The sequence below is a fragment of the Nesoenas mayeri genome (genome assembly GCF_963082525.1).
Source record: "Nesoenas mayeri genome assembly, chromosome: 14".
NCBI lineage: Eukaryota > Metazoa > Chordata > Aves > Columbiformes > Columbidae > Nesoenas > Nesoenas mayeri.
This window is the reverse complement of record NC_137556.1, coordinates 17719836-17745609: the sequence shown is the minus strand read 5'-3', so window position 1 is coordinate 17745609 and position 25774 is coordinate 17719836. Positions and strand designations below refer to the sequence as shown.

The window sequence follows — 25774 nt, the reverse complement described above, 5'->3', positions numbered from 1 at the left end:
GCCTGGGATCCCGCGGAAGGACGGATGCACAGCGCGCCGGGGATGGAAGCGCAGAGATGGAGAGAGGAGAGTCCTGCGCGGCCGCAGCATAAACTCGAGCACACGAGCAGCAAACGCACCTGTCCCCAGTCTTCCTCCGCTGTATGCAGCCCTCGGCCTCGTCTGTGCTTGGTTCCCAGGAGGCTAATCCGTGCCTTTCTGAACGACAAGCACAAGGTGTTTCCCAAGGCACGACGAAGGCTGAGCCCGGAGGGACGGAGCCGCCTTCCCCGGCTGAAGAAAGCGGGCACAGGCCACCGCCGGTGCAGCACTCAGGGAGCAGAAGGGCTCGGCGAGATATGGACTCAGGAATCACAGCCTGAGGAACAGGATGTGAGGCAGGTCGCAGCAAGACTTAGGCGTGGACGCGGCTGCCGGCCGGCTATTCAAGCGGCTGAAAGGGAGGAGGGGTTGAGCTCCCATGGTCGATTTCCCTGTCATTAGGGGGCTGCGACGTCCACAGCGATTCTTCGTCCTTGCCCGCCCCGACTCAGCGGTGGACTCCAGCGGTTACTGTTTCGTCTTCTGCTCAGGAGCGTATCTGAGCTGGAGAAAGCAGCGTGATGCCTGAGAAGCAGTGTTGGAACGCGGCTGCTGCTCGCGCTCTCGCACCGGCACAACCGGCGCCGCCGGCGGGTACAGCACCTGCGCCGCGTTGTCGTTCTCGTCCACGATCACCAGACGCACCGACACGTTGCTGCTCAGCGCCGGCGCGCCGCCGTCCTCCGCCCTCACCCACAGCCCCACCTCGCGCACCTCCTCGTAGTCGAACGAGCGCAGCGCGTACAGCGCGCCCGTCTCCGCCTCCACCGACACGGACGACGACAGCGGCGCGCCCCGCACACGCCCCTCTCCCAGCCGGTACCACACGCCCGCGTTCTGCCCCTAGTCCGCGTCCCACGCCCGCACCCTCAGCACCAGCGCGTCCGCCGCCTTGTTCTCGGGCACACTGGCGCTGTTGCACCTCCGCGAACACCGTCGCGTTGTCGTTCACGTCCAGCACCCGCAGACACAGCACCGCGCTGCTCCACAGCGCCGGCGACCCACCGTCCGCACGTCACCTTGTACTCTCACACCTCCTGCTAGTCTATTTTCTCGCCGTCATCACGCGGTAACACTCCTCGAAAGACTCCTCCAAACAGAATGGTGGAAACACCCATCTGCCGACAGCACCTGCAGCGCTCTGGCGCTGGGCATCGACCTCTGCCTCGCCGCCCTCCCACTCCTGCTCAGCCAACAGCACCTGCTGTAGCCCCACACTTGCCAGCATCCCTGACAACAATGCTTACAGAATCAGGGACATGCGTGCGTTCAGAAGAGTCTCTCTGACAAGTCCTGCCCACTGCAAGACACCTCTGACGAGTCCCTCGTGAATGGTCAACAGTGTGTTCTGTCCCTGCAGTGCATGAAACAGCCTCCCCCTCTCATAGACTAACTGTAATAAACCTTCCAGTGATTAACTGTATTAGACACATGAACCCTTGAGCTGGAATGACCCCATAGGCAGCTGTTTTCCATCAGGAGGTGCTGGTTTCTCATCATCTCAGTAGGACAGACATGCTCACCCTCTGTCATTCACAACTCAGTCTGTTAGAGCTCATACTATTGGAAGAAATTAGCACAGACAAACTTACATCCGTTTATATGCGGAGAGCCCTGTGCAGAGGAGCTTCACGCAGGACTTCAGACATGCACAGCAAACCATGGAGACCACGGTCATAGAAAGAAAAGGTGTTCTGTTTCAGACTTTCAACCTATTATAGAACTTTCCTGCAGGAAAGCTATAAGTTCGCATGCAGAATTCTTGCTCGCATGTGGCTTCCTCACCAGTAACAAGTGGGAGCTCCCTGCTACCTCCTTGGTCACAATGAACTGAATTTATCATTTTGCTACCAAATTTGTGCAGTGCATCAAGCATGGGACAGCACAGGTCTGTCCTGAAAGGAGGTTGTGGGGCAGCGGGTTTCAGTCTCTTTTCCCAAGTTAGAAGTGATAAGATAACATGAAATGATCTCAGGATGTGGCAGGGGAGCTCTAGAAAGGATATTAGGAAAAATGTATTGACCAAAAGAATTGACAAGAATTGGCACTGACTGCCCGGGGAAGTGATCAAGTCATCAGCTGCCATGGTTTAGCCCCTGCCAGTAGCTAGGTCAATGTGGCCACTCACTCATTCCTAACTCACCCTGGTGGAATGGGAGGTGAATTGGGAAACAAAAGGTAAAAGTCATGGGTTTAGATAAAACCAATTTAACAGAACAGGAAAGGAAGAGATAAATGACAACAATAAAAGACTATACAGGTGAGGGATCCACAAAGCAATCACCAACTTGGAAAAAATGAAGCCCAGCTCACTCCTAAGCAGTGATCCTGAACACTGGTCCTGTTCAACTGATGCCAGAAGTCCAGAGACCCAGACACACTTCGTGCTCAAACATAAATGCACCACACCACCAACAGCAGAAAACAAAGACCCAGACAGCAGCAATTCCCCAAGAAGCCAGTTCCTCTCACAGTCAGCTCCCCCAGATGCTACTGAGCATGATGTCATACACTGTCAAATCTACCTTTGGCTCAGCTGTCCTGGCTGTGTCCACTCCCACCTTCCAGTGAAACTTAACTCTTTTGGAGCTGAAACCAGGACATTATCAGCTTCTGGTGAAAACTAACCCTAACCCAGCCAAACAAGCACACCATCCCCAGATGTAGCACTTAGAGATATGAGTTAGTGGTAGACTTGGCAATGCTATGTTAACAGTTGGACTCAATGGTCTCTAGGATCCTTTCCAACCTAAATGATCCTGTGATTCTACTCACATTAACTGGATAGTAGAATATTCACTCCTCCATGTACAATGGTCTTCTGGTCAGCATCCCTAGACCAGGGTGTTCTCAGGACTTAGCTTTTCATCAGGACCTTGTGGAAGAGATGGCTGTAGTCCTCTGCATTTCCTGAGAACCAGGCCTCTCCATTGTAGCTGTTTTCATCTACCAAATGCCACCGCCTGTAGCTCTCTCAAATACTTCCCAAAGGAACAAGTGTGCTATCCATCTGCCATCCATCTTCTGAAACTCCTGCAGCTTTAGTGTCACAAACACTTTGAGCTCAAACACCTCCCAGTTCCCATCTGCAGCTGGAGCTGTCAGGAGAGTTGGAAAGGTCATTCTCCACCCCCTCACTGCTTTGATGAGGCCTTTGCACACCCAGGGCCACTGTTAGGGTAGTGATGTGTTTCTCCTGACCTGGATGAACCTGGGCCTTGGTGCAGGCAGAAGATCAGTACACAGAAGTGCCACAGAGGCCTGCCAACAATTCCTTTATCCCACAATTTTCTAAATGTTCAATTGGCCACACCTCCAAATTGCATAAATGTACCTGCTCAACCTCAGTCATGACACAAAATGAGAAAAATCTCCTGGTATTTTTAACACTTTCCCAGAGCTTTCCAAGAAATAACACTCTAAACTCAATCCATTTGATTGTACTCTTTATTCCACTTTTACACACAAGGGTATGCCATTTTACAATGGTACAGCCTATAACCACAGCACGAGAGTTTCCAAATACTCTGTGCCACACTGCTTTCACTCAAACCATTTGTTATTATACATGGGGTGAGAGTCCTTCTCAAAAGGAATAGGTAAGATACTGCACAAACACAGTTCACATGTGTGATGCAGAAGTCTTACAAAAATTCTGTCAAACATCTCAGGAAAGCTTTCCACTCCCATCAAGAAGCCTCTGAATTTGGGAACAACCATGATAAGACCATAATCAGTGGCTCCTTTTCAAATTCATCTTGATTCTACCTTCAAACAAACTCCTTTGAAGTGACTAGTGAAGTTTCCTTACATAGCACTCAAAGACAAAGAATGTGTTTTGACAACTCTCTACAGTTACAATCTGTGCCAACATCACTTGTGCTGCTGTAATTTCAAGGCAATCCGAAGGAGAAAGCCTTTCCACCCACCTCTTTCTCAGGCACCAAAGGAAAAACTCATTCTGCGTTTAGATGTTCTCCCTTACGGAAGATAACGCTGTTCTCCAAGTGTCAAAACAGCTTTCTTGCCTGATGAGTTGAAATTGTGTGAATCACAACGGGTAGATGCAACCAACTCCCTGCTGCACCGGGCACACAAGGGCAGCATATGCAGGCCCACAATGGAGAGAGTTACCAGAAGGCAAAACACACAGAGCCCACATATCTCAGGAACAGAGATATCCAGACCCCAGAGCAGAAGGAGCCCCATGGTTGTACCATATTGTAACACAATACTCACAACTTCCTTGTTCTCCTGACCCAGGAGAAGGGCTATGTGCATTTCAGTGAGCAAATAATTTGTCTGCCTGACCTTGCCATTGCATTACAGCACACAAAAAGACGGCTATGATCTTGCCTAACAGCAAGTGAGACAAGAAGTTAGGTAGGGGCCCTGTAATAAAATCTCTCTTGAAGTATTTCAGAAATGGGTGTAACAGACCTGAAACATATGATTAACTTCTGGCAAAGGCTTTAGATTCATTTTTCAAGGGGGAGACAAGTTTAATCTGACTAAAAACTCAAAGGGAAACAATGTTGCCAACTGATAATGCAGATTAACTCTGAAGGAATCATAGCTCGCATGCCTTCATATCATGACCTGTGAAGCCTCTGGCTGTGATGACTCCACACTACTTAAAGGAAAGACTGTTGAACTGCTCTGCAGAGAGCATCCCTGGCTGGGCTGGTGCCACATCCTCCAGGGTGATAGGGCCACGGGTGAAATCCTGTTCATCACCAGTGACCACACCTGTGGTGCAGTGCTGTGGTGGCAGGCTGGGGAGGATGGGCTTCAGGAACTTGAACTCACTGTTGCCCGAGCATGTTGTGAGGCTAATCTCATAGCAACAGCGGTGGGGCAGGGTCCCTGTAGCTACTGCATCAGCCAGGCCACTCTGTAAGTTTCCAGCACCATAAAGCACATGCCCACCTTTCAGCTCCTTTCTTTTGCACATCTTGTGAACAACAAAGGCTCCCATGGATGCGAGGAAGAGGAGTGAAATAAAGACCAATGAAATGATTAAATACATTGTTAGGGAATCACCCTCATCCTCCACAGCCAGGCTGCTGTGTGTTATGCGCACGTCTGAGAAGTCACTGAGCAGAAGTGCACTCAGCGAGGCTGTGGCTGACAGTGGTGGCTGCCCGTTGTCTCGCACCAGGACAACAAGCTTCTGCTTTACAGCATCTCTCTCTGTCACAGGCCTCCTCAGCCGCACCTCACCACTTTGGGCACCCACCACAAACAGCCCAGGGTCAGTGGCCCTCAGCAGGTGGTACGAGAGCCAAGAGTTCTGCCCTGAGTCAGCATCAACAGCCACCACTTTGGCGACCAGGTAATCTGCCTCAGCTGACATGGGCACCAGCTCACTGGGCGGTGGGTTGCTGTCCTGTGAGGGATACAGCACCAATGGTGCATTGTCATTCTCATCCACTACAACAAGGCGGACAGTGACATTAGCACTGAGGGCAGGAGACCCAGCATCAGAGGCACTCACCAAGACCTCGATCTGCTTCACCTGCTCATAGTCCAGAGGCCGCAACACAAACACATCCCCATTCTCAGGGTTCACAGAGATGCAGGAGCAGGGAGGCTGCTCTGTGGGGCCGGCTGGTAACAGGGAATAGGTCACCTTGGCATTGGGCCCCACATCAGCATCTGATGCACTGACAGCTCCAACAAACATCGTGGGGACATTGTTCTCACGCACATACATGCTGTACAATGTCTGGTTGAAGACAGGTGCATTGTCATTCACATCAGAGATGTCCACTGTGAAGGTCTGGGTGGTTGTGAGAGGAGGTGACCCCGCATCTGCTGCTGTGACACTCAGGATGTACTGTGCAATCTCTTCCCGGTCCAGCGTGCTCACAGTCACCAGCTCATAGTAACTCTTATACGCTGGATGCAGGGAGAAGGACAGCTGATCCTCAAGGGCACAGGAGATCTTCCCGTTGGGTCCAGAATCTCTGTCCTTGACATTAAAGAGGGCAATCACGGTCCCTGGTAATGCATTCTCAGGGAGGGGGCTGCTGAAGGAACTGACCACCAGCTCTGGTGCATTGTCATTCACATCCACCACCTCCACCAACACCCTGCAGAGTGCTGACAGGCCACCACCATCAGTGGCTCGAACACTGAGTTCGTGATTCTCTGCTGTCTCAAAGTCCAGAGGCTTTGTGAGTTTAATTTCACCACTCATATGGTCAATGACAAATGAGACGTCACTGTGGCTCACTGCTTGGCTGAACTGATAGGAGATGTCCCCATTACGTCCTGCATCCAGATCGGTTGCCACCACACTGAGAACTACAGAGCCCTCTGTTGCATTTTCCAAAATCTGCACAACATAAATCTCCTGTGTGAAGACCGGGGCATTGTCATTGGCATCTAGAACTACAATGTGAATTTGTGTAGTACCACTCCTGGGTGGCGAACCCCCGTCCATGGCAATGATTCTGAAATCCATCTCTGACTGTTCCTCTCTGTCTAGCGGCTTTTCCAACACCAGTTCCACAAACTTCTTGCCCTTTTTCCGATTCCCAAAAGATACACTAAAGTAGTCATTCTCAGGAGAGATGCTGTAAGTCTGGATGCTGTTGCTGCCAATATCCAGGTCCCGAGCTCCCTCCAGTGGGAAACGTGAGCCCGGGTGACTTAGTTCTAGGATCTTAAAAGTGACTTGTTCCTCCGGGAAAACGGGCGCATGGTCATTAATGTCCTCCACGGTCACCTCAACCCGCAAGAACTGCAGGGGGTTGGCCAGCACCAGCTCGAGGGGCAGCGTGCAGGTAGCGGCCTGCCCGCAAAGCTCCTCTCGGTCCAGCCTCTCCGCCACGACCAGGCGGCCGGTGCCGCGCTGTAAGCGAAAGTGCTGCCGGCCGTCCTCCGAGGCCAGGCGGGCGCGGCGAGCCGAGAGCTGCGCCGGGGCCAGCCCCGCGTCCTCCGCCACGTTGGCTACCACCGAGCCGCTCTCCCCCTCCTCGGCTACGGAGTAGCGCAGGAGCTCAGAACGACCGTGCACCAGGGACAGGAAAGCAGAGAGACAAAGCACTTGCCTTGCGAGCGCCATGTCGGGCCGGTTCGGGACAGGCTCCGTCTCGCGGATCGCCCGCGCAGTCCTCCGCGGAAAGCGGCGCCCGGCAGTAGCGCGGTGGAGCGGAGGGCGGCCGCTCTCCCTCTCTCCCTCCTTTATTTCTCGACAAGTCCGGCTGCCCACACTGAACGCAGCTGCCGCGGTCCGGCAGCGGATCGCACGGGGCACCGCTCACCGCCGCTCGCCGCCGCAACTGCTGCCCGGCCGGGCTGGGCTGGGCTGGGCCGGGTCGGGCTCGGCAGCCTCCCCTCTCGCAGCCGCTCGGCGATGCCTTGGCCGAGAGCGCCACCCTGCGGCCCGCCGCCAGACTGCGCCCTCCGCCGCCCGCTGCCCGCGCTTACGCTTCGCACCGGCACACGGACTCGCTCGCACACGCGCAGCTGCGGCCGCTCTCCCGCCCGCCTGGGTTCCCACAGCAGAACGGGTGCACAGCACGCCAGGTAGGGAAGCGCAGGGACGGAGAGACGAGAGCCTTGCGGGGCCACCGCGCAAGGGCAGCGCTGCCACTTGCCCCCCAGTCTTGCCCATCTCCCCTGCCCGGAGCACACGAATAGTGTGTGCGCCTGGCTCCAGACAGGCCAGTCCGTACCTTTAGAGAAACACAGGGACAAGCAAATACAGGGCGTTTACCACGGGCACTGTCCAGCGGAGGCTGCACCCGGAGGGACGGAGCCTCTTAACCCGGTCGCAGAAACCCGGCAAGAGACTCCGCCGGGGCAGCACGCGGGGAACAGAAGCTCTTGGCGCGACATAAACTCAGGAGTCTCAGGCTAAGGAAGGTGAATGGAGGCTGGTGCCAGGAAGGTGCAGGCGTGGACTCACGTAACGGCCGGCTAGTCAAGCGGCTGATCAGAAGGAGGGTCTGAGCTCCCTGGATCTGTTTCCCTGTGGCCAGCGGGCTGCGGCGTGCACAGCGATTCGTAGTCCTTGCCTGTCCCGACTCAGCGCTGCTGAGGAACGAGTATTGGCTTCTGTCCGAGGTGCTGTTCCTACGCTATTCGTAGAGGTAAGCCGGCTCCAGAGTGCCTGTTTCTGGCCCGGTCCATACTGTCGGTTTCAAAATGGATGCGAGAGTAACAACAGGCAGAGGGGGGCGAAAGCCGTGCCGAAGGCAAGCATAGCAGATCTTGGCTGAAGAACTGGCGAGGACGGCTAGGAGGAAAAGCCCAGAACGAGACGTAGCGCAGGGAGGCGATGAGGTAGGTGGTGAGCAGGTCCCCCTGGACGCCAGAAGTTACTGCCTTGTCTTCTGCTCGGGAGACTAGCTGAGCTAGAAGAAGCAGCGTGATGCCAGAGAAGCAATGTCGGAATGCGGCTGCTGCCCGCGCTCTGGCACCAGCAAAACCGGTGCCGTCGGCGGGTACAGCACCTTCGGCGCGTCGTCTTTCTTTCTTGCTGCTCAGCGCCGGCGCGCCGCCGTCCTCCGCCCGCACACACAGCCCCACCTCACGCACCTCCTCGTAGTCGAACGAGCACAGCGCGTACAGCGCGCCCGTCTCCGCCTCTACCGACAGGGACGACGACAGCGGCGCGCCCCGCACACGCCCCTCCCCTAGTCGGTACCGACGCGAGCGTTCTGCCCCCAGTCCGCGTCCCACGCCCGCACCCTCAGCACCAGCGCGCCCGTCGCCTTGTTCTCGGGCACACGGGCGCTGTAGCGCGCCTCCGCGACCACCGGCGCGTTGTCGTTCACGTCCAGCACCCGCAGACACAGCACCGCGCTGCTCTACAGCGCAGGCGACCTGCCGTCCGCCGCCCGCACGTCACATTGTATTCCCACACCTCCTGCTAGTCCATTTTCTCGGCATTACCCGTCGGTAATACGCCTCGAAGGACTTCTCCAAACGGAACGGAAGCGACACTCTCATCCGCCGACAGCAACTGCAGCGCTCCGGCGCTGGGCAGCGGCCTCTGCCTCGCCCCTCTCCCACACCTGCTCAGCTTACAGCGCCTGCAGCTGCCCCGCTCTTGCCTGCATCCCTGACAACAGTGCTTACAGGATCAGGAACATGCGCGCGTTCAGGAGAGTCTCTCTGAAAAGTCCTGCCTACCGTATTGCTTTCTAAACGGCACCTCCAATGAGCCCCTCGGGAAAGCTCAGTGGTGTTTTCAGGCCCTCCAGTGCAGGAAACAGCACTAAACCTCTCATAGGGTAAAAACTGTAATAAAACATCTAGTTATGAACGGCATGAGACATACAAACCCTTGAGCTGAAAAACCTGAGAGGCAGCAGTTGTACACGAGGAGCTGCTTGTTCCTCCTCATGGCAGTAAGAGAGACGTGACTCTCTAAGTGTCATTCACAATTCAGTCCCTTATAGCTCACGCTCTTGGAAGAAATTAGCAGAGATAAGCCTACCTCCCACCAGATGTGGAGAACCCTAAGCAGAGGAGCAGCACACAGGACTGCAGGCACACCCAGCATGCCATGCAGACCCCAGTCATAGAGAAGAATGAATACATCTATTTCAGTTTTCCAAGCTATTATAGCACTTCCCTGTAGGAAAGCAATTCTCTTCATCATTTCTGCTGTCACAGTAAAACAACTCTGCATGCAGATTTTTTTTTGCTCGTATGTGGCTTTCTCACATCTACCACAGCAGAGCTGCCTGCACATTCCTCAGACTTGAGATTATTGCTCTGCTACTAAATTTCTGCAGAACAACAAGCATGAGACAACACAGACGTGCTGAAAGGAGGTTGGAATTAGGTCAGTGTCAGTCTCTTTTCTCAAGTAAGAAATGATAGGATGAGAAAAAAAATGGCTTCAAGTTGTGCTCAGACTATCCACACAGGTATTCCAGCAGTTCCCTCCTCCCAACATTTCCCTGAGCTGCATCTCCAAACTGCAGAAAAGCACACCCACAAATCCATTTCCGAGGACAAAAAGAGAAAAGAACTCCCAGCATTCTGAAAACTTTGTCACAGCATTCCCAGAAAGAACGTCTCTACAAAGACTACTCTCTCTATTCAAGAGGGCATTATTTTTATTTCACTTTTAGACATAAATGTATTGCAGTTCACAAAAGTACAGTTTATAACTGAGGCTCAAGACAGTACGTGAGTTTCCAAATATAGTGTGTCACACTGACTTCATTCATCCAATCCATTATTATACACGGGTTGACAGTCCTTCTTAAGAGGAATAGGTAATAAAATGCTCAAAGACAGTTCACAAAGGAGAAGGAGAAAGGGCAAATAGAGGGATGCAAATCCTCTAACACAAACCCAGAAAATTGTCTCAGGACAGCTTTCCACTCCCATCAATAAGCCTCTGGATTTGGGAGCAAAAATTATAAGACCAAAATCAATGGCCCCTTTCCAAGTTCATCTTGATTCAGCCTTTAGAAAAAATCCTTTGAAGAAACGTGTTGAGTTTCCTTACAAGACACTCAAAGACAATGAATGTGTTTTCAGAACTCTGTACAGTTACCGCCTTTTAGCAGGCACTTCCACTGCATCAAAATTTAACAAGTGGGACAGAAGATCTGCTTGGAAAACAGGGCACTCCTCGGAGAGTTCATGAGGAAAAAGAAATCATATCATCTCTCGAAGCAAGGTCAGGCTTTGCAGGAAGATTGCAGAGCTTTCGTTCCTATATGTAGAGGGAAGACATGGAAGGCCAGCGATCAGTAGAGATGAAACTGTCCAGAGGTGTGTCAGACAACAAGAAAGGCCTTTTTAAGTACATTAATAACAAGAGGAGGTCCAAAGAAAACATTAAATTTGTAGTTGTTGAAGCTGGTCACTTGGCTAGCAGGGATGAAGAAGTGGAGGCACTAAAAGCTTTTCTTGCCTCGGGCTTCAATTATACTGATAGCCCGTGTGCTGTCCTATCCACTGAGTCAAAGGACTATAAGTTGGGTACAGTGACTTTCCATTGGTGGACACTGTCCCCCGCAGCATCCTTCTGGACATATTAACCAACTGTGAGATAAAAGGGTTCACAGTCGTCCGAGTGAAGAAGTGGCTGAAGTGTAGAGCACAAACAACTGTAATGAATGGGGTGATCTCTCACTGGTGACAGGCGTTTCTCAGGGTACATTTCTAGGCCCAGCTCTGTTTAATACTTTCATCAATGATCTAGATGCAGACCCTTGTCATTGAAAAGAAAGAGTGCCCCTGTTTCAGTCATTCAAGACATTTTAGGACTTTTCTGCAAGAAAGAAAATCCCTTTGTCATTTTTGATGTCACAGTAAAAGAAGTTCCCGTGTAGACTTTTTCTTTGCAGAGGGCTTTCGCACCAGCACCATGTGGGAGATGCTTGTACATTCCTCGGTTACAATGAGTTGAGCTCATCCTTCCACCACAGGATTTGTGCAGCACAGCAAAGTACAGGCCTGTGCCTGGAAGGAGCCTGGAAGGAGGTGGATGTCAGTCTCTTCCCAAGTAGCAAGTGATAGGATGAGAGTAAAATTGCTTAAGTTGCACCAGGAGAAGATTAAATTGGATGTTAAGAAAAATTTCTTCACCAAAAAGGGTTGTCAAGCACTGGAACAAGCTCCTCATGGAACCAGTTGAGTCACCATCCCTTGATGTAGCACTCAGGGACATGGTTTAGTGATGGACTTGGTAGTTCTGTGCTTACGATTTGACTCAATGGTCTCACAAGGATCTTATCCAACTGAAATGATCCTGTGATTCTACTGAGGTTAGATGGATAGCGATCCATTCGCTTCTTCATATGCAATCATCTTGTGGTCAGCAGAACTTAAGAAGTCTGTCTTCAGGACTCAACTTTTCATCAGGGCTTGTGGAAGGGACAGCTGTAGTTGCCTGCATTTCCTAGAGAGCAAAGCCTTTCCCTGGTAGCTGTTTTCACATACCAGATGCCCATCTCCTGGCAGTCCCCCAAATACTTCCCAAAGGAACAAGTGTGCTGTCCATCTGCCATCCAACTTCTGAAACTCCTACAAATTTAATGTCACAAAAAAATCGTGTTTGAACACCTCCCAGTTCCCAGCTGCAGCAGTCCGGAGAGCTGGAGAGGTTACTCCCCCCACCTCACTGCTTTGATGAGGCTTTTGCACACTCAGCGTCACTCTTAGGGCAGGGGTGTGTTTCTCCTGACCTGGACTGAACTGGGCCCTGTCGCAGCCAGTAGCTCAGTACTCTTAAGACCTGTAGCGACCTGCCAGCAATTCACTTATCCCGCAGTTTTCCAGAATGCTCTGTCAGCTGCATCTCCAAACTGCAGAAATGTACCCGCTCAACCTTAACTCAGTAAGGGAACAAAATGAGAAAAAAAAAATCCAGTCTCCTGAAAACTTTCCCCAAAAGAACATCTCTACAAAGACTGTCTCCACACAAGGCATTGAGGGATCCTCTTTATTTCATTTTTACACACAACAGTATTGTGGTTAACAATGGTGCAGTTTATAAGTGCAGCACAACACAGCCTGAGTGTTTCCAAATATTCCATGCCACACTGCATTCTATCAAACAGTCTGTTATTATACATGGCGTGACAGTCCTTCTTATGAGGAATAAGTAAGGAAATGCTCAAATACAATTCACAAAGAGAAGGAGAAAGGGCAAAAATTAGAATGCAAATGCTCTACACTAACCCCGAAAATGATCTCAGGACAGCTTTGCATTCCCATCGTGAAACCTCTGAATTTGGGATCAACAATGACAAGAACAAATTCAACAACCCCTTTCCAAGTTCATCTTGATTCTATTTTCAGACAAACTCCTTTGAAGTGATTTCTGGAGTTTCCTTACAATGCACTCAAAGACAATCAATGTGTTTTTACAACTGTACAGTTACACTCTATGACAAGGTTGTTTGTCTTGCTATAATTTCAAGCCAATTCCAAGCAGACAGCCTGTCTGTGCACCTTCATCACACATGACAAAGCAAAGTCTCATTCTGCATGTTGCGATTCTCCCCTAGAGAAAACAAGATTGCTGTTTTCCAAGAGTCAAGATATCTACATTGCATCACAACCAGTTGGATGTGAGCAACTCTCCTTCACCAAACAGCACTAGGGCAGCTTATACAGCCACAAAATCACTGTATGGACAGACATAGTGACCACAAGGCAAAACACACAAAGCCCACACATCTCAGACACAGAGACATCCAGAACCCAGAGCAGAAAAAGCCCCATGCTTGCACTACATTGTAACACAGTACTCACAACTTCCTAGCTCACCTGGCCCAGGAGAAGGGTACGTGCAGTTCAGCAAACAGGTGATCTGTCTGCATGACCATGCCATTGTCTTACAGCACGTAGTAAGAGGCCCACTTAGAGCAAATAAAACATGAACTTAGCTGAGGCCCTGGAACTAATCCCACTCTTGAAGCATTTCAGAAACAGCTTTACCACAGCTGAAACATTATTTCCTCTCAGAAAATCATTAGGAGAACTGGGGGATTTTTGGAATGGGAAACAATCTTTCATTGTACTAAACATTTGAGGCGAATCAGTTACATCAATTGTAAATACAGATTTACTCTGAAGGAACAATTGTCACATGTTGAAGCCCACATTCCTTCCCCTCATGAGGCCTTAAGTCTCTGGCTGTGCTGACTCCACACTACTTAAAGGAAAGACTATTGAACTGCTTCGCAGTGAGCATCCCTGGGTTTCCTGGTGCCATATCCTCCAGGGTGATAGGGTCACGGGGGAAATCCTGTTCATCATCTGTGCCCCTGCCCATGGTGCAGTGCTGTGGTGGCAGGCTGGGGAGGATGGGCTTCAGGAACTTGAACTCACTGTTGCCCGAACCTGTTGTGAGACTGATCTCATAGCAATAGGGGTGGGGCAGGGCCCCTACAGCAGCTGCATCAGCCAGACCACCCTGCAAGTTTCCAGCATCATAAAGCACGTGGTCACCCTTCAGCTCATTTCTCTTGCACACCTTGAGAGTAATGAAGGCTGCCATGGATGCAAGGAAGAGGAGTGAGACAAAGACCAATGAAATTATTAAATACATTGTCAGGGAGTGACCCTCATCCTCAGTGGCCAGGCTGTTCTGTGGTAGGCGCACATCTGAGAAGTCACTGAGCAGGAGCGCACTCAGTGATACTGTGGACGACAGCGACGGTTGCCCATTGTCTCGCACCAGAACAACAAGCTTCTGTTTCACAGGGTCTCTCTCTGTCACAGGCCTCCTCAGCCGCACCTCCCCACTTTGGGCACCCACCACAAACAGCCCAGGGTCAGTGGCCCTCAGCAGGTGGTACGAGAGCCAAGAGTTCTGCCCTGAGTCAGCATCAACAGCCACCACTTTGGCGACCAGGTAATTTGCCTCAGCTGACATGGGCACCAGCTCACTGGGCGGTGGGTTGCTGTCCTGTGAGGGATACAGCACCAATGGTGCATTGTCATTCTCATCTACCACGACAAGGCGGACAGTGACGTTGGCACTGAGGGCAGGAGACCCAGCATCAGAGGCACTCACCAAGACCTCAATCTGCTTCACCTGCTCATAGTCCAGAGGCCGCAACACAAACACATCCCCATTCTCAGAGTTCACAGAGATGCAGGAGCAGGGAGGCTGCTCTGTGGGGCGGGCTGGTAACAGGGAATAGGTCACCTTGGCATTGGGCCCCACATCAGCATCTGCAGCACTCACAGCTCCAACAAGCACCGTGGGGACATTGTTCTCACGCACATACATGGTATACGATGTCTGGTTGAAGACAGGAGCATTGTCGTTCACATCAGAGATGTCCACTGTGAAGGTCTGGGTGGTTGTGAGAGGAGGTGACCCCATGTCTGCTGCTGTGACACTCAGGATGTACTGTGCAATCTCTTCCCGGTCCAGCGTGCTCACAGTCACCAGCTCATAGTAATTCTTATAGGTTGGCCGCAGAGAGAACAACAGATGGTTCTCAAGGGCACAGGAGATCTTCCCATTGGCTCCAGAATCTCTGTCCTTCACGTTAAAGAGGGCGACCACTGTCCCAGGTAATGTGTTCTCAGGGAGGAGGCTGCTGAAGGAACTGACCACCAGCTCGGGTGCATTATCATTCACATCCACCACCTCCACCAACACCTTGCAGATTGCTGACAGGCCACCACCATCAGTGGCCCGCACACTGAGCTCATATTTCTCTGCAGCCTCAAAGTCTAGAGGCTTTTCGAGTTTAATTTCACCACTCTCGGGGTCAATCAAAAATGCAGAGTCACTCTGGCTCACTCCTTGGCTGAACTGATAGGAGATGTCCCCATTAGGTCCAACATCCACATCTGTCGCCACCACTCTGAGAACCACAGAGCCCTCTGGTGCATTTTCCAAAACCTTCCCAAAGTACACTCTCTGTGTGAAGACTGGAGAATTGTCATTTACGTCCAGAACAACAATGTGGATTTCCATGGTCCCACTCCTGGGTGGAGAGCCGCCATCCATGGCAATGAGACTGAAACGCATATCTGCCTGCTCCTCTCTGTCCAGCAGCTTTTCCAGGACCAGTTCCACGTACTTCTCATAATCACTGTGACTCCCAAAAAAGACACTAAAGTAATCATTCTCGGGAAAGATGCTGTAAGCCTGGATGCTGTTGTTGCTAATATCCAGGTCCCGAGCTCCCTCCAGTGGGAAACGCGAGCCCGGGTGGCTTAGTTCTAGGATCTTAAAAGTGACTTGTTCCTCCGGGAAAACGGGCGCATGGTCATTAATGTCCTCCACGGTCACCTCAACCCGCAAGAACTGCAGGGGGTTGGCCAGCACCAGCTCGAAGGGCAGCGTGCAGGTAACGGCCTGCCCGCACAGCTCCTCCCGGTCCAGCCTCTCCGCCACGACCAGGCGGCCGGTGCCGCGCTGTAAGCGAAAGTGCTGCCGGCCGTCCTCCGAGGCCAGGCGGGCGCGGCGAGCCGAGAGCTGCGCCGGGGCCAGCCCCGCGTCCTCCGCCACGTTGGCTACCACCGAGCCGCTCTCCCCCTCCTCGGCTACGGAGTAGCGCAGGGGCTGGGAGCGAACGTGCGGCAGGGACAGGAAAGCAGAGAGACAAAGCACTTGCCTTACGATCGCCATGTCGGGCCGGGCCGGGACAGGCTCCGTCTCGCGGATCGCCCGCGCAGTCCTCCGCGGAAAGCGGCGCCCGGCAGCTGCACGGCGGACGCGGTCGTCTGCGCTCCTTCCTTCTCTCCCTCTTTTCTCTCTCGCCGGGTCCTACTCGGGGGTCCTAGACGCGCCTGCCTTGTCCTGGCGGCGGAAGGCACGGGGCACCGCTAGCAGCCGACGCTACTTCCCGGCTGGGCTGGGCAGGGAAAGGCGGGCTGGGCTCGGCCGCCTCCCCGCTTGCAGCTGCTCGGCGTCTGCTTGGCCGGGAGCGCCACCCTGCGGCCCGTCGCCAGACTGCGCCTGCCGCCGCCCGCTGTCCGCGCTGCCGCCAAGCACCGGCACACGCACCCGTGCGCACACTCCAGGCTGGTGCGGCTCGCCCGTCCTGGGACATGAAGCGCGCAGACCGCGCCGGGGAAGGAAGCGCATTAACGGTGAGACAAGAGCTCTGCGGGGCCGCCAGTCAGCCCGAGCGCACGGGCAGTGCCGGCACCTGCCCCATGTCTTCCCCCTCTCTATGCAGCACCCGGCAATCCGTGCCTTTCTGCACGACAAACGCGAGGTGTTTCCACGGTAGGACGAACGCTGAGCCCGGAGGGACGAAGCCGCCTTCCCCGGCTGCGGAAACCAGGCAAGGGTCACAGCCGGGGAGGCACGGAGGGAACAGAATGGCTCCGCGAGACATGGACTCAGGAATCTCAGCCTGAGGAACGGGAAGGGAGGCGGGTCACAGCAAGGCTTAGGAGTGGACATGCCAACCGGCCGGCTACTCAAGCGGCTGAGACGGAGGAGGGGCTGAGCTTCCTGGGTCGGTTTCCCGGTATCCTGAGGGCTGCGACCTGCACAGCGCTTCTTCGTTCTTGCCCGCCCCGACTCAGTGGTGGACTCCAGCGGTTACTGCTTCGTCCTCAGCTCGGGATTGTATCTAAGCTGAGAGAGCAGCTTGATGGCTGAGAAGCAGTGTCGGAACCTGGCTGCTGCCCTGCGCAACCGGTGCTGGCAGCAGGTATAGCACCTGCGGCGCGTTGTCGTTCTCGTCCACGATCACCAGACGCATCGACACGTTGCTGCTCAGCGCCGGCGCGCCGCCGTCCTCCGCCCGCACCCACAGCCCCACCTCGCGCACCTCCTCGTAGTCGAACGAGCGCAGCGCGTACAGCGCGCCCGTCTCCGCCTCCACCGACACGGACGACGACAGCGGCGCGCCCCGCACATGCCCCTCCCCCAGCCGGTACCGCACGCGCGCGTTCTGCCCCAGTCCGCGTCCCACGCCCGCACCCTCAGCACCAGCGCACCCGCCGCCTTGTTTTCGGGAACACGGGCGCTGTAGCGCGCCTCCGCGAACACCGGCGCGCTGTCCTTCACGTCCAGCACCGCGCTGCTCCACAGCGGGTGGCTCCCACACCTCCTGCTAGTCTATTTTCTCGCCGTCACCACACGGTAACACTCCTCGAAGGACTTCTCTAGACGCAACGGTGGAAACACTCATCTGCCGATAGCAACTGCTGCGCTCTGGTGCTGGGCAGCGGCCACTACATCGCCGCCCTCCCACTCCTGCTCAGCCAACTCCTGCTGCAGCCCCGCGCTTGCCTGCATCCCTGACAACAGCGCTTACACCATCACGGACATGCGTGCGTTCAGGAGAGTCTCTCTGAAAAGTCCTGCCCACCGTATTGCTTCCTAAACGGCACCTCCGACGAGCCCTTCGGGAAACCTCAGCAGCGTGTTCAGGCCCTCTATTGCAAAAAATAGTCTCCTCTTTCTCTTGAGGTAGAAACGGGAATAAGCCATCAGGTCATGAACCACATGAGACACACGAACCATCAAACTGGATCATCCCAAAAGGCCAGCAGTCTTACACTACCTGAGAGAGAGACTGATTCCTTTCAGCTCACTGAGAGACACGTGCTCATTTAGTCTCATTCACAACTCTGTCTATTATAGCTCACACCGTTGCTAGAGATTAACACAGATAAAACGACATCCCTTTTGATGTGAGGAACCCTGAGCATAGGAGCATCACACAGCACTCCAGCCATACAGACCATGCCATGCAGACCCTGGTCATGGAAAAGAATGAGCACTCGCATTTCAGTCATTCAAGACATTACAATACTTCTATGCAAGAAAGCTATTCTCATAATTATTTTGAATGTCACAGTAAAAGAATTCCCATATGGACCTATCACAGGTGATGATCTCATCAGTCCAAAGTGGGAGCTCCCTGCATGTTCCTTGTTTACAATGAGCTGAGTTTATCTTTTTGCTACAAAATTTCTGCAGCACAACACAGTACAAGGCATCTCAGGCCTGTGCCTGAATGGAGATTGTAAGGAGTTGGGTGTCAGTCCCTTCCCAAGGAACAGGTGATAGCATGACAGGAATTAGCCTCAAGCTGCACTAGGGGAAGTTTAGGTTGGATGCTAGGAAAACTTCATCCACATGAAGTATTGCCAAGCGTTGGCAAAGGCTGCTCAGGAAAGTGGTTGAGTTGCCATCCCAGGACGTGGTACTCAAGGACATGGTTTATCGGTGGACTTGATAGTCTTAAGGTTAACAGTTGGACTTGGTCATCCCAGGGATCTGTTCTAACTGAAATGATTCTACTCAGGTCAATTGAATAGTCAATCTTTTACACCTCGATGTCCTAGCCAGAAGCTCAGGGTTTAGGAGAGCCATAGAGGCCTGCCAGCAATTCTGTCCTCCCAAAAATTTTCCTCAGTGCTCTATTGGCTGCATCTCCAAACTGCAGAAATGTAACCACTCCACCTTCCTCAGCCAGGAGAAGAAATGAGAAAAAAATTCCCAGCCTCTTGAAAATTTTGACAGAGGTTTTCCAACAAGGACATCACTACAAAGACTACTCTCTCAACTCAAATGGGCGTTATTTTTGTTTTACTTTTACACATAACTGTATTGCACTTCAGAAGGTCACAGTTTATGACTATAGCACAACACAGCGTGAGGGTTTCAGATGTTCTGTGCCACACTGCCTTCATTTAAACAATCCGTTATTATACATGGGGTAAGAGTCATTCCTAAGAGAAATATGTAAGACAAAGCTCAAAGATGGTTCTAGGAGTAGGAGAAGAACAGGCAAAAATGAGAATACAAATGCTCTAACACAAAACCAGAAAAATCATCTCAGGGCAGTTTTCCGTTCCCATCAAGAAACCTCTGAATTTGGGAACAACAATGATAAGACCAAAATCAATGCCCCATTTCCAACTTCATCTTGATTCTGCCTTCAGACAAAATACTTTGAAGCAACTTGTGGAGTTCCCTTACAATACATATAAGACAATTAATGTGTTTTCACAACTCTGTATACTTACCACCTTTTAACAGGCTATTCCACTGCATCAAAATTTAACAAGTGGGACAGAAGACTTGCTTGGCAAAACAGGGAACTCCTCAGAGAGTTCATGAGGAAAAAGTAATCCTATCATCTCTGGAAGCAAGGTCAGGCTTTGCAGGAACATTGCATAGTTCGGTTCCCTTATGCAAGGAAGACATGAAAGGCCAGAGATCAGTAGAGATGAAACTGGCCAGTGGTGTATCAGACAACAAGAAAGGGTTTTTAAAGTACATTAATAGCAAGAGGAGGTCCAAAGAAAACACTGGATTGATAGTTGTTGAAGCTGGTCACTTGACTGACAGAGATGAAGAAGAACTGTAGCTACTAAAAGCTTTTCTTGCCTCAGGCTTCAATTATAGTGATAGATCTTGTGCTGTCCCATCCACTGAGCTGGAGGACCAAAAGTTCAGGAACAATGGCTTGCCTTTGGTGGACACTGAAATGTAAGGGACCAGCTCTATCAGCTAAATGTTCACAAGTCCATGGGGCTGATGGGATTCATCCCAGAGTACTGAAAGAGCTGGTGGATTTTACAGGAGGACCCCTCTTGATCATCTGCCAAAGGTCTTGGGAGTCGGCAGACGTCCCTGCTGACTGGAAGCTGACCAGGGTTCTTCCAGTTTACAAGAGGGTGTGAGGACAGACCCAGGAAACTACAGACCTGTTCGTCTAACCTCAGTTCCTGGAAAAAATATGGTGACAATCATAGTGGGTACTACTGAAAGAACATTTAAAGAACAACATAATAATCAGGCACAGTCAACATGGGCTCACCAAGGGAAAGTCCTGTTTCATTTGACATCTGTCTATGAGAAGCTCACCTGCCTCACAGATGAAGGGAAGGTGGTGGCTGTATTTTTCCTGGATTTTAGTAAGGCTTTAGATACTGTCCCTCACAGCATCCTTCTGGACACATTGAACAACTGTGAGAAAAGCAGGTTCACAGTGGTCTGAATGAAGAAGTGGCAGAAATGTAGAGCGTAAAGCACTGTAATGAATGGGGGGACATCTTGTTGGTGTCCAATCACCACAGGTGTTCCTCACGGTACATTTCTAGGCACAGCTCTGTTTAATACTTTCATCAATGATCTAGATGCAGACCCTTGTCATAGAAGAGTGCCCCTGTTTCAGTCATTCAAGCACTTTTAGGACTTTCGTCCAAGAAAGAAATTCTCTTTGTCAGTTCTGTTGTCGCAGTAAAATAAGTTCCCATGTAGGCTTTTTGCTTGCAGAGGGCTTTCTCACCAATACCATGTGGGAGATGCTTGCACATTCCTCAGTTTTAATGAGCTGAGTTTATCCTTCTACCACAGAATTTGCACAGCACAACAAAGTACAGGACAGCACTGTGCAGGGTCTGTACCTGAAAGGAGGCTGGAAGGAAGTGGATGTCAGTCTCTTCCCAAGTAACAAGTGATAGGACAAGAGCAAATTTGCTTAAGTAGCACCAGGAGAAGTTTATATTGGATATTAAGAAGAATTTCTTCAGCAAAAGGATTGTCAAGCACTGCAACAAGCTCCCCGTGGAAGTAGTTGAGTCATCATCCCTTGATGGAGCACTCAGGGACATTGTTAAGGACGGACTTGGTGGATCCATGTTTACAGTTGGACTCAATGGTCTCAAGGATCTTTACCAGCCTAAATGTTTGTGATTCTACGGAGATTAACTGGATAGTGGACCATTCACTCCTCTGTGTGCAGTCATCTTGTGGTCAGCAGCACTTCACTAGCCTGTCTTCTGGACTTATCTCTTCATCAGGGCTTGTGGAAGGGACAGCTGTAGTCCTCTGCATTTCCCAACAATCAAGCTTCTCTCTGGTAGCTGTTTTCACCCACCAGATGCCTGTAGTGTCACAAAAACTTTATGTTCAAATGCCTCCCAGTTCCCATCTGAAGCTGGAGCTGTCAGGAGAGTTGGAAAGCTCACTCCTTCCCACCCCTCACTGCTTTAATGAGGCCTTTGCACACCCAGGATCACTCGTAGGGCAGGGGCCAGTTTCCCCTGACGTGGATCAAACTGGGTCCTGTCACAGCCAGAAGCTCAGTGCTCTGAAGACCTGTAGAGACCTGCCAGCAATTCCCTTCTCCCGTGGTTTTCCAGAATGCTCTATCAGCTGCATCTCCAAACTGCAGAAATGTAGCTGCTCAGTCTTACCTCAGTAAGGGAACAAAATGAGAAAAAACATACTCCAGCCTCCTGAAATCCTTCTGAAAAAGGACATCTCTGTTCCACACAAGGAATTGAAGGTCCTCTTTATTTCACTTTCACACACAACAGTATCATGGTTAATAATAGTACAGTTTATAAGTGCAACACAACACAGTGCAATGGTTTCCAAATATTCCATGCCACACTGCATTCTTTCACACTCTGTTACTATAGATACAGTGACAGTCCTTCTTATGAGGAATAAGTAAGATAATACTCAAACACAGTTCACAAAGAAGGAGAAAGGGCAAAAAGGAGAATGCAAAAAGCTTTACACAAATCCTGCAAATCATCTCAAGATACCTTTCCAGTGCCATCAAGAAGACTCTGAATTCTGGAACAATAATGACAGGACCAAACTCAATGACCCTTTCCAACATCATCTGATTCTACGTTCAGACAAACTCCTTTGAGGTGACTCATGGAGTTTCCTTACAATGTACTCAGAGACAAAGAATGGCTCTTCACCATTCTGTACAGTTACAGTCTCTACCAACATTATTTGTGCTGCTGTAATTTCAAGGCAATCCCAAGGAGAAAGCCCTCCCACCCACCCCCCTTTCATGTGCCAAAGCGAAGTCTCATTCTGCATGGTGCTGCTCTCCACTGGAGAAGCTGGAACTACTTCTTTACGTGCATCAAAATACCTTTCTTGCCTGATGAGCTGGAACTCTGTGCCTCAGAGTGGTTCAATCTGAGCAACTCCCTACTTCAACAGGCAGCCTTAGGGCAGTGTATGCAGACACACAAAATCTGTACAGACAGACATAGTGACCAGAAGGCAAAACACACAGGCCACACAGCCCAGAGACAAAAACATCCAGAACCCAGAGTAGAAAGAGCCTTGTGTTTGCACTTCATTGTAACACAGTACTCACAACTTCCTTGCTCTCTTGATCCAGCAGAAGGACTATGTGCATTCAATGAGCAGGTAACTGGTTTGCATGACTGTGCCATAGTCTTACAGCACAGAAGAGGGCCACTGTCTTGCCTAACAGAAAACCAAGAACTCAGCTGGGGGCCTGGAACTAACTTCACTCTTGAGATACTTCAGAAATGGCTCCAAGAAAACTGGAACATATTATTAACTGTCTGAGGGAGCCCTTAGATTATTCTGTTTCTTCTTCTGAGGGGGAAACAAGTTTTCACCTGACTAAAAATCTGAGGGAAATCAATGTTGCAAATTGCAAATGCAGATTTACTCTGGAGGAAACATTGCCACATGTTGGAACCCACATCCCTTCCACTCATGAGGCATCAAACTTCTGGCTGTGCTGACTCCACACTAGTTAAAGACTATTGAACTACTCTGCAGAGAACATCCCTGGGTTGCCTGGTGCCACATTCTCCAGGGTGATAGGGCCACAGGTGAAATCCTGTTCATCATCAGTGACCACACCTGTGGTGCAGAGCTGTGGTGGCAGGCTGGGGAGGATGGGCTTCAGGAACTTGAACTCACTGTTGCCCGAGCCTGTTGTGAGGCTGATCTCATAGCAATAGGGGTGGGGCAGGGTCCCTGCAGCTGCTGCATCAGCCATGCCTCCCTGCAAGGTGCCAGCACCATAAAGCACATGCCCACCCTTCAGCTCCTTTCCCTTGCACACCTTGTGAGCGACGAAGGCTGCCATAGAAGCAAGGAAGAGGAGTGAAACAAAGACCAATGAAATTATTAAATACATTGTTAGGGAATCACCCTCTTCCTCCATAGCCAGGCTGCTGTGCGTTATCCGCACGTCTGAGAAGTCATTGATCAGGAGAGCACTCAGTGATGCTGTGGCTGACAGTGGTGGCTGCCCATTGTCTCGCACCAGAACAATGAGCTTCTGCTTCACAGCATCTCTCTCTGTCACGGGCCTCCTCAGCCGCACCTCCCCACTTTGGGCACCCACCACAAACAGCCCAGGGTCAGTGACCTTCAGCAGGTGGTATGAGAGCCATGAGTTCTGCCCCGAGTCAGCATCAACAGCCACCACTTTGGTGACAAGGTACCCTGCCTCAGATGACATGGGCACCAGCTCACTGGATGGCGGGCTGCTGTCCTGTGAGGGGTACAGCAACAGTGGCGCATTGTCATTCTCATCCACTACAACAAGGTGGACAGTGACATTGGAACTGAGGGCAGGAGACCCAGCATCAGAGGCACTCACCAAGACCTCGATCTGCTTCACCTGTTCATAGTCCAGAGGCCGCAACACAAACACATCCCCATTCTCAGAGTTCACAGAGATGCAGGAGCAGGGAGGCTGCTCTGTGGGGCGGGCTGGTAACAGGGAATAGGTCACCTTGGCATTGGGCCCCACATCAGCATCTGATGCACTCACAGCTCCAACAAGCACCGTGGGGACATTATTCTCACGCACATACATGGTGTATGATCTCTGGCTAAAGACAGGTGCATTGTCATTCACATCAGAGATGTCCACTGTGAAGGTCTGGGTGGTTGTGAGAGGAGGTGACCCTGCGTCAGTTGCTGTGACAATGAGGATGTACTGTGCAGTCTCTTCCCGGTCCAGCGTGCTCACAGTCACCATCTCATAGTAATTCTTATAGGCCGGACGCAGGGAGAAGGACAGCTGATCCTCAAGGGCACAGGAGATCTTCCCATTGGCTCCAGAATCCCTGTCCCTGACAGCAAAGACGGCGACCACTGTCCCAGGTAATGTGTTCTCAGGGAGGGGGTTGCTGAAGGAACTGACCACCAGCTCGGGTGCATTGTCATTCACATCCACCACCTCCACCAACACCTTGCAGATTGCTGACAGGCCACCACCATCTGTGCCCTGCACAGTGAGCTCATATTTCTCTGCAGCCTCAAAGTCCAGAGGCTTTGTAAGTTTAATTTCACCACTCTCGGGGTCAATGACAAATGCTGAGTCACTCTGGCTCACCGCTTGGCTGAACTGATAGGAGATGTTCCCATTAGGTCCAACATCCAGATCAGTTGCTACCACACTGAGAACCACAGAGCCCTCTGGTGCGTTTTCCAAAACCTTCCCAACATACCGATCTTGCGTGAAAACTGGAGCATTGTCATTTACATCTAGAACAATAATGCGGATTTCTGTGGTCCCACTCCTGGGCGGAGAGCCCCCATCCATCGCAATGAGTCTGAATCCCATTTCCAACTGCTCCTCTCTGTCTAGTGACTTTTCCAAGACCAGTTCCACGTATTTGTCACCACTACTACGAATCCCAAAAGAGACATTGAAGTATACGTTCTTGGGAGAGATGCTGTAAGCCTGGATGCTGTTGCTGCCAATATCCAGGTCCTGAGCCCCCACCAGTGGGAAACGTGAACCCGTGTTGCTCGTTTCTAGGATCTTAAAAGTAATTTGTTCCTCCGGGAAAACGGGCGCATGGTCATTAATGTCCTCCACGGTCACCTCCACCCGCAAGAACTGCAGGGGGTTGGCCAGCACCAGCTCGAAGGGCAGCGTGCAGGTAGCGGCCTGCCCGCAAAGCTCCTCCCGGTCCAGCCTCTCCGCCACGACCAGGCGGCCGGTGCCGCGCTCTAAGCGAAAGTGCTGCCGGCCGTCCTCCGAGGCCAGGCGGGCGCTGCGAGCCGAGAGCTGCGCCGGGGCCAGCCCCGCGTCCTCCGCCACGTTGGCTACCACCGAGCCGCTCTCCCCCTCCTCGGCTACGGAGTAGCGCAGGGGCTGGGAGCGAGCGTGCGGCAGGGACAGGAAAGCAGAGAGACAAAGCACTTGCCTTGCGAGCGCCATGCCGGGCCGGGCTGGGACAGCCTCCGTCCTGCGGATCAACAGCGCAGCCCTCCGCGGAACGCGGCGCCTGGCAGCAGAGCGGCGGACGCTGTCGTCTGCCCTCCCTCCTTCTCTCCTTCTTTTCTTTCTCGCCGAGTCCTACTGGGGGGGTCCTAAACGCAGCTGCCTTGTCCCGGTGGCGGAAGGCACGGGGCACCGCTCGCCGCCGCCGCTGCTTCCCGGCCGGGCTGGGCTGGGCAGGGCCGGGCTGGGCTCAGCCGCCTCCCCGCTCGCAGCCGCTCGGCGACGCCTTG

General features: G+C 52.0%; 2 protein-coding genes across 2 annotated transcripts; both read right to left on the bottom strand.

Moving 5' to 3' along the window:
* Positions 1-4711: 4711 nt before the first annotated feature.
* LOC308045845 (protocadherin beta-15-like) lies at positions 4712-7156 on the bottom strand (the record flags this gene model as incomplete). The annotated part of the gene is made up of 1 exon (XM_080353354.1): positions 4712-7156. The coding sequence occupies exon 1, from the start codon at positions 7151-7153 to the stop codon at positions 4712-4714; it is 2442 nt and encodes an 813-aa protein (XP_080209480.1). The 5' UTR covers positions 7154-7156.
* A 6564-nt stretch (positions 7157-13720) lies between these two features.
* Positions 13721-25481, bottom strand: LOC308045844 (uncharacterized protein; the record flags this gene model as incomplete). Its single annotated transcript, XM_080353353.1, is given in 6 exon segments — positions 13721-16236; positions 16468-16577; positions 16719-16810; positions 17163-17443; positions 17446-17570; positions 23068-25481. Coding segments are annotated over 6 exon segments (5538 nt in total).
* Between the last annotated feature and the right edge of the window lie 293 nt (positions 25482-25774).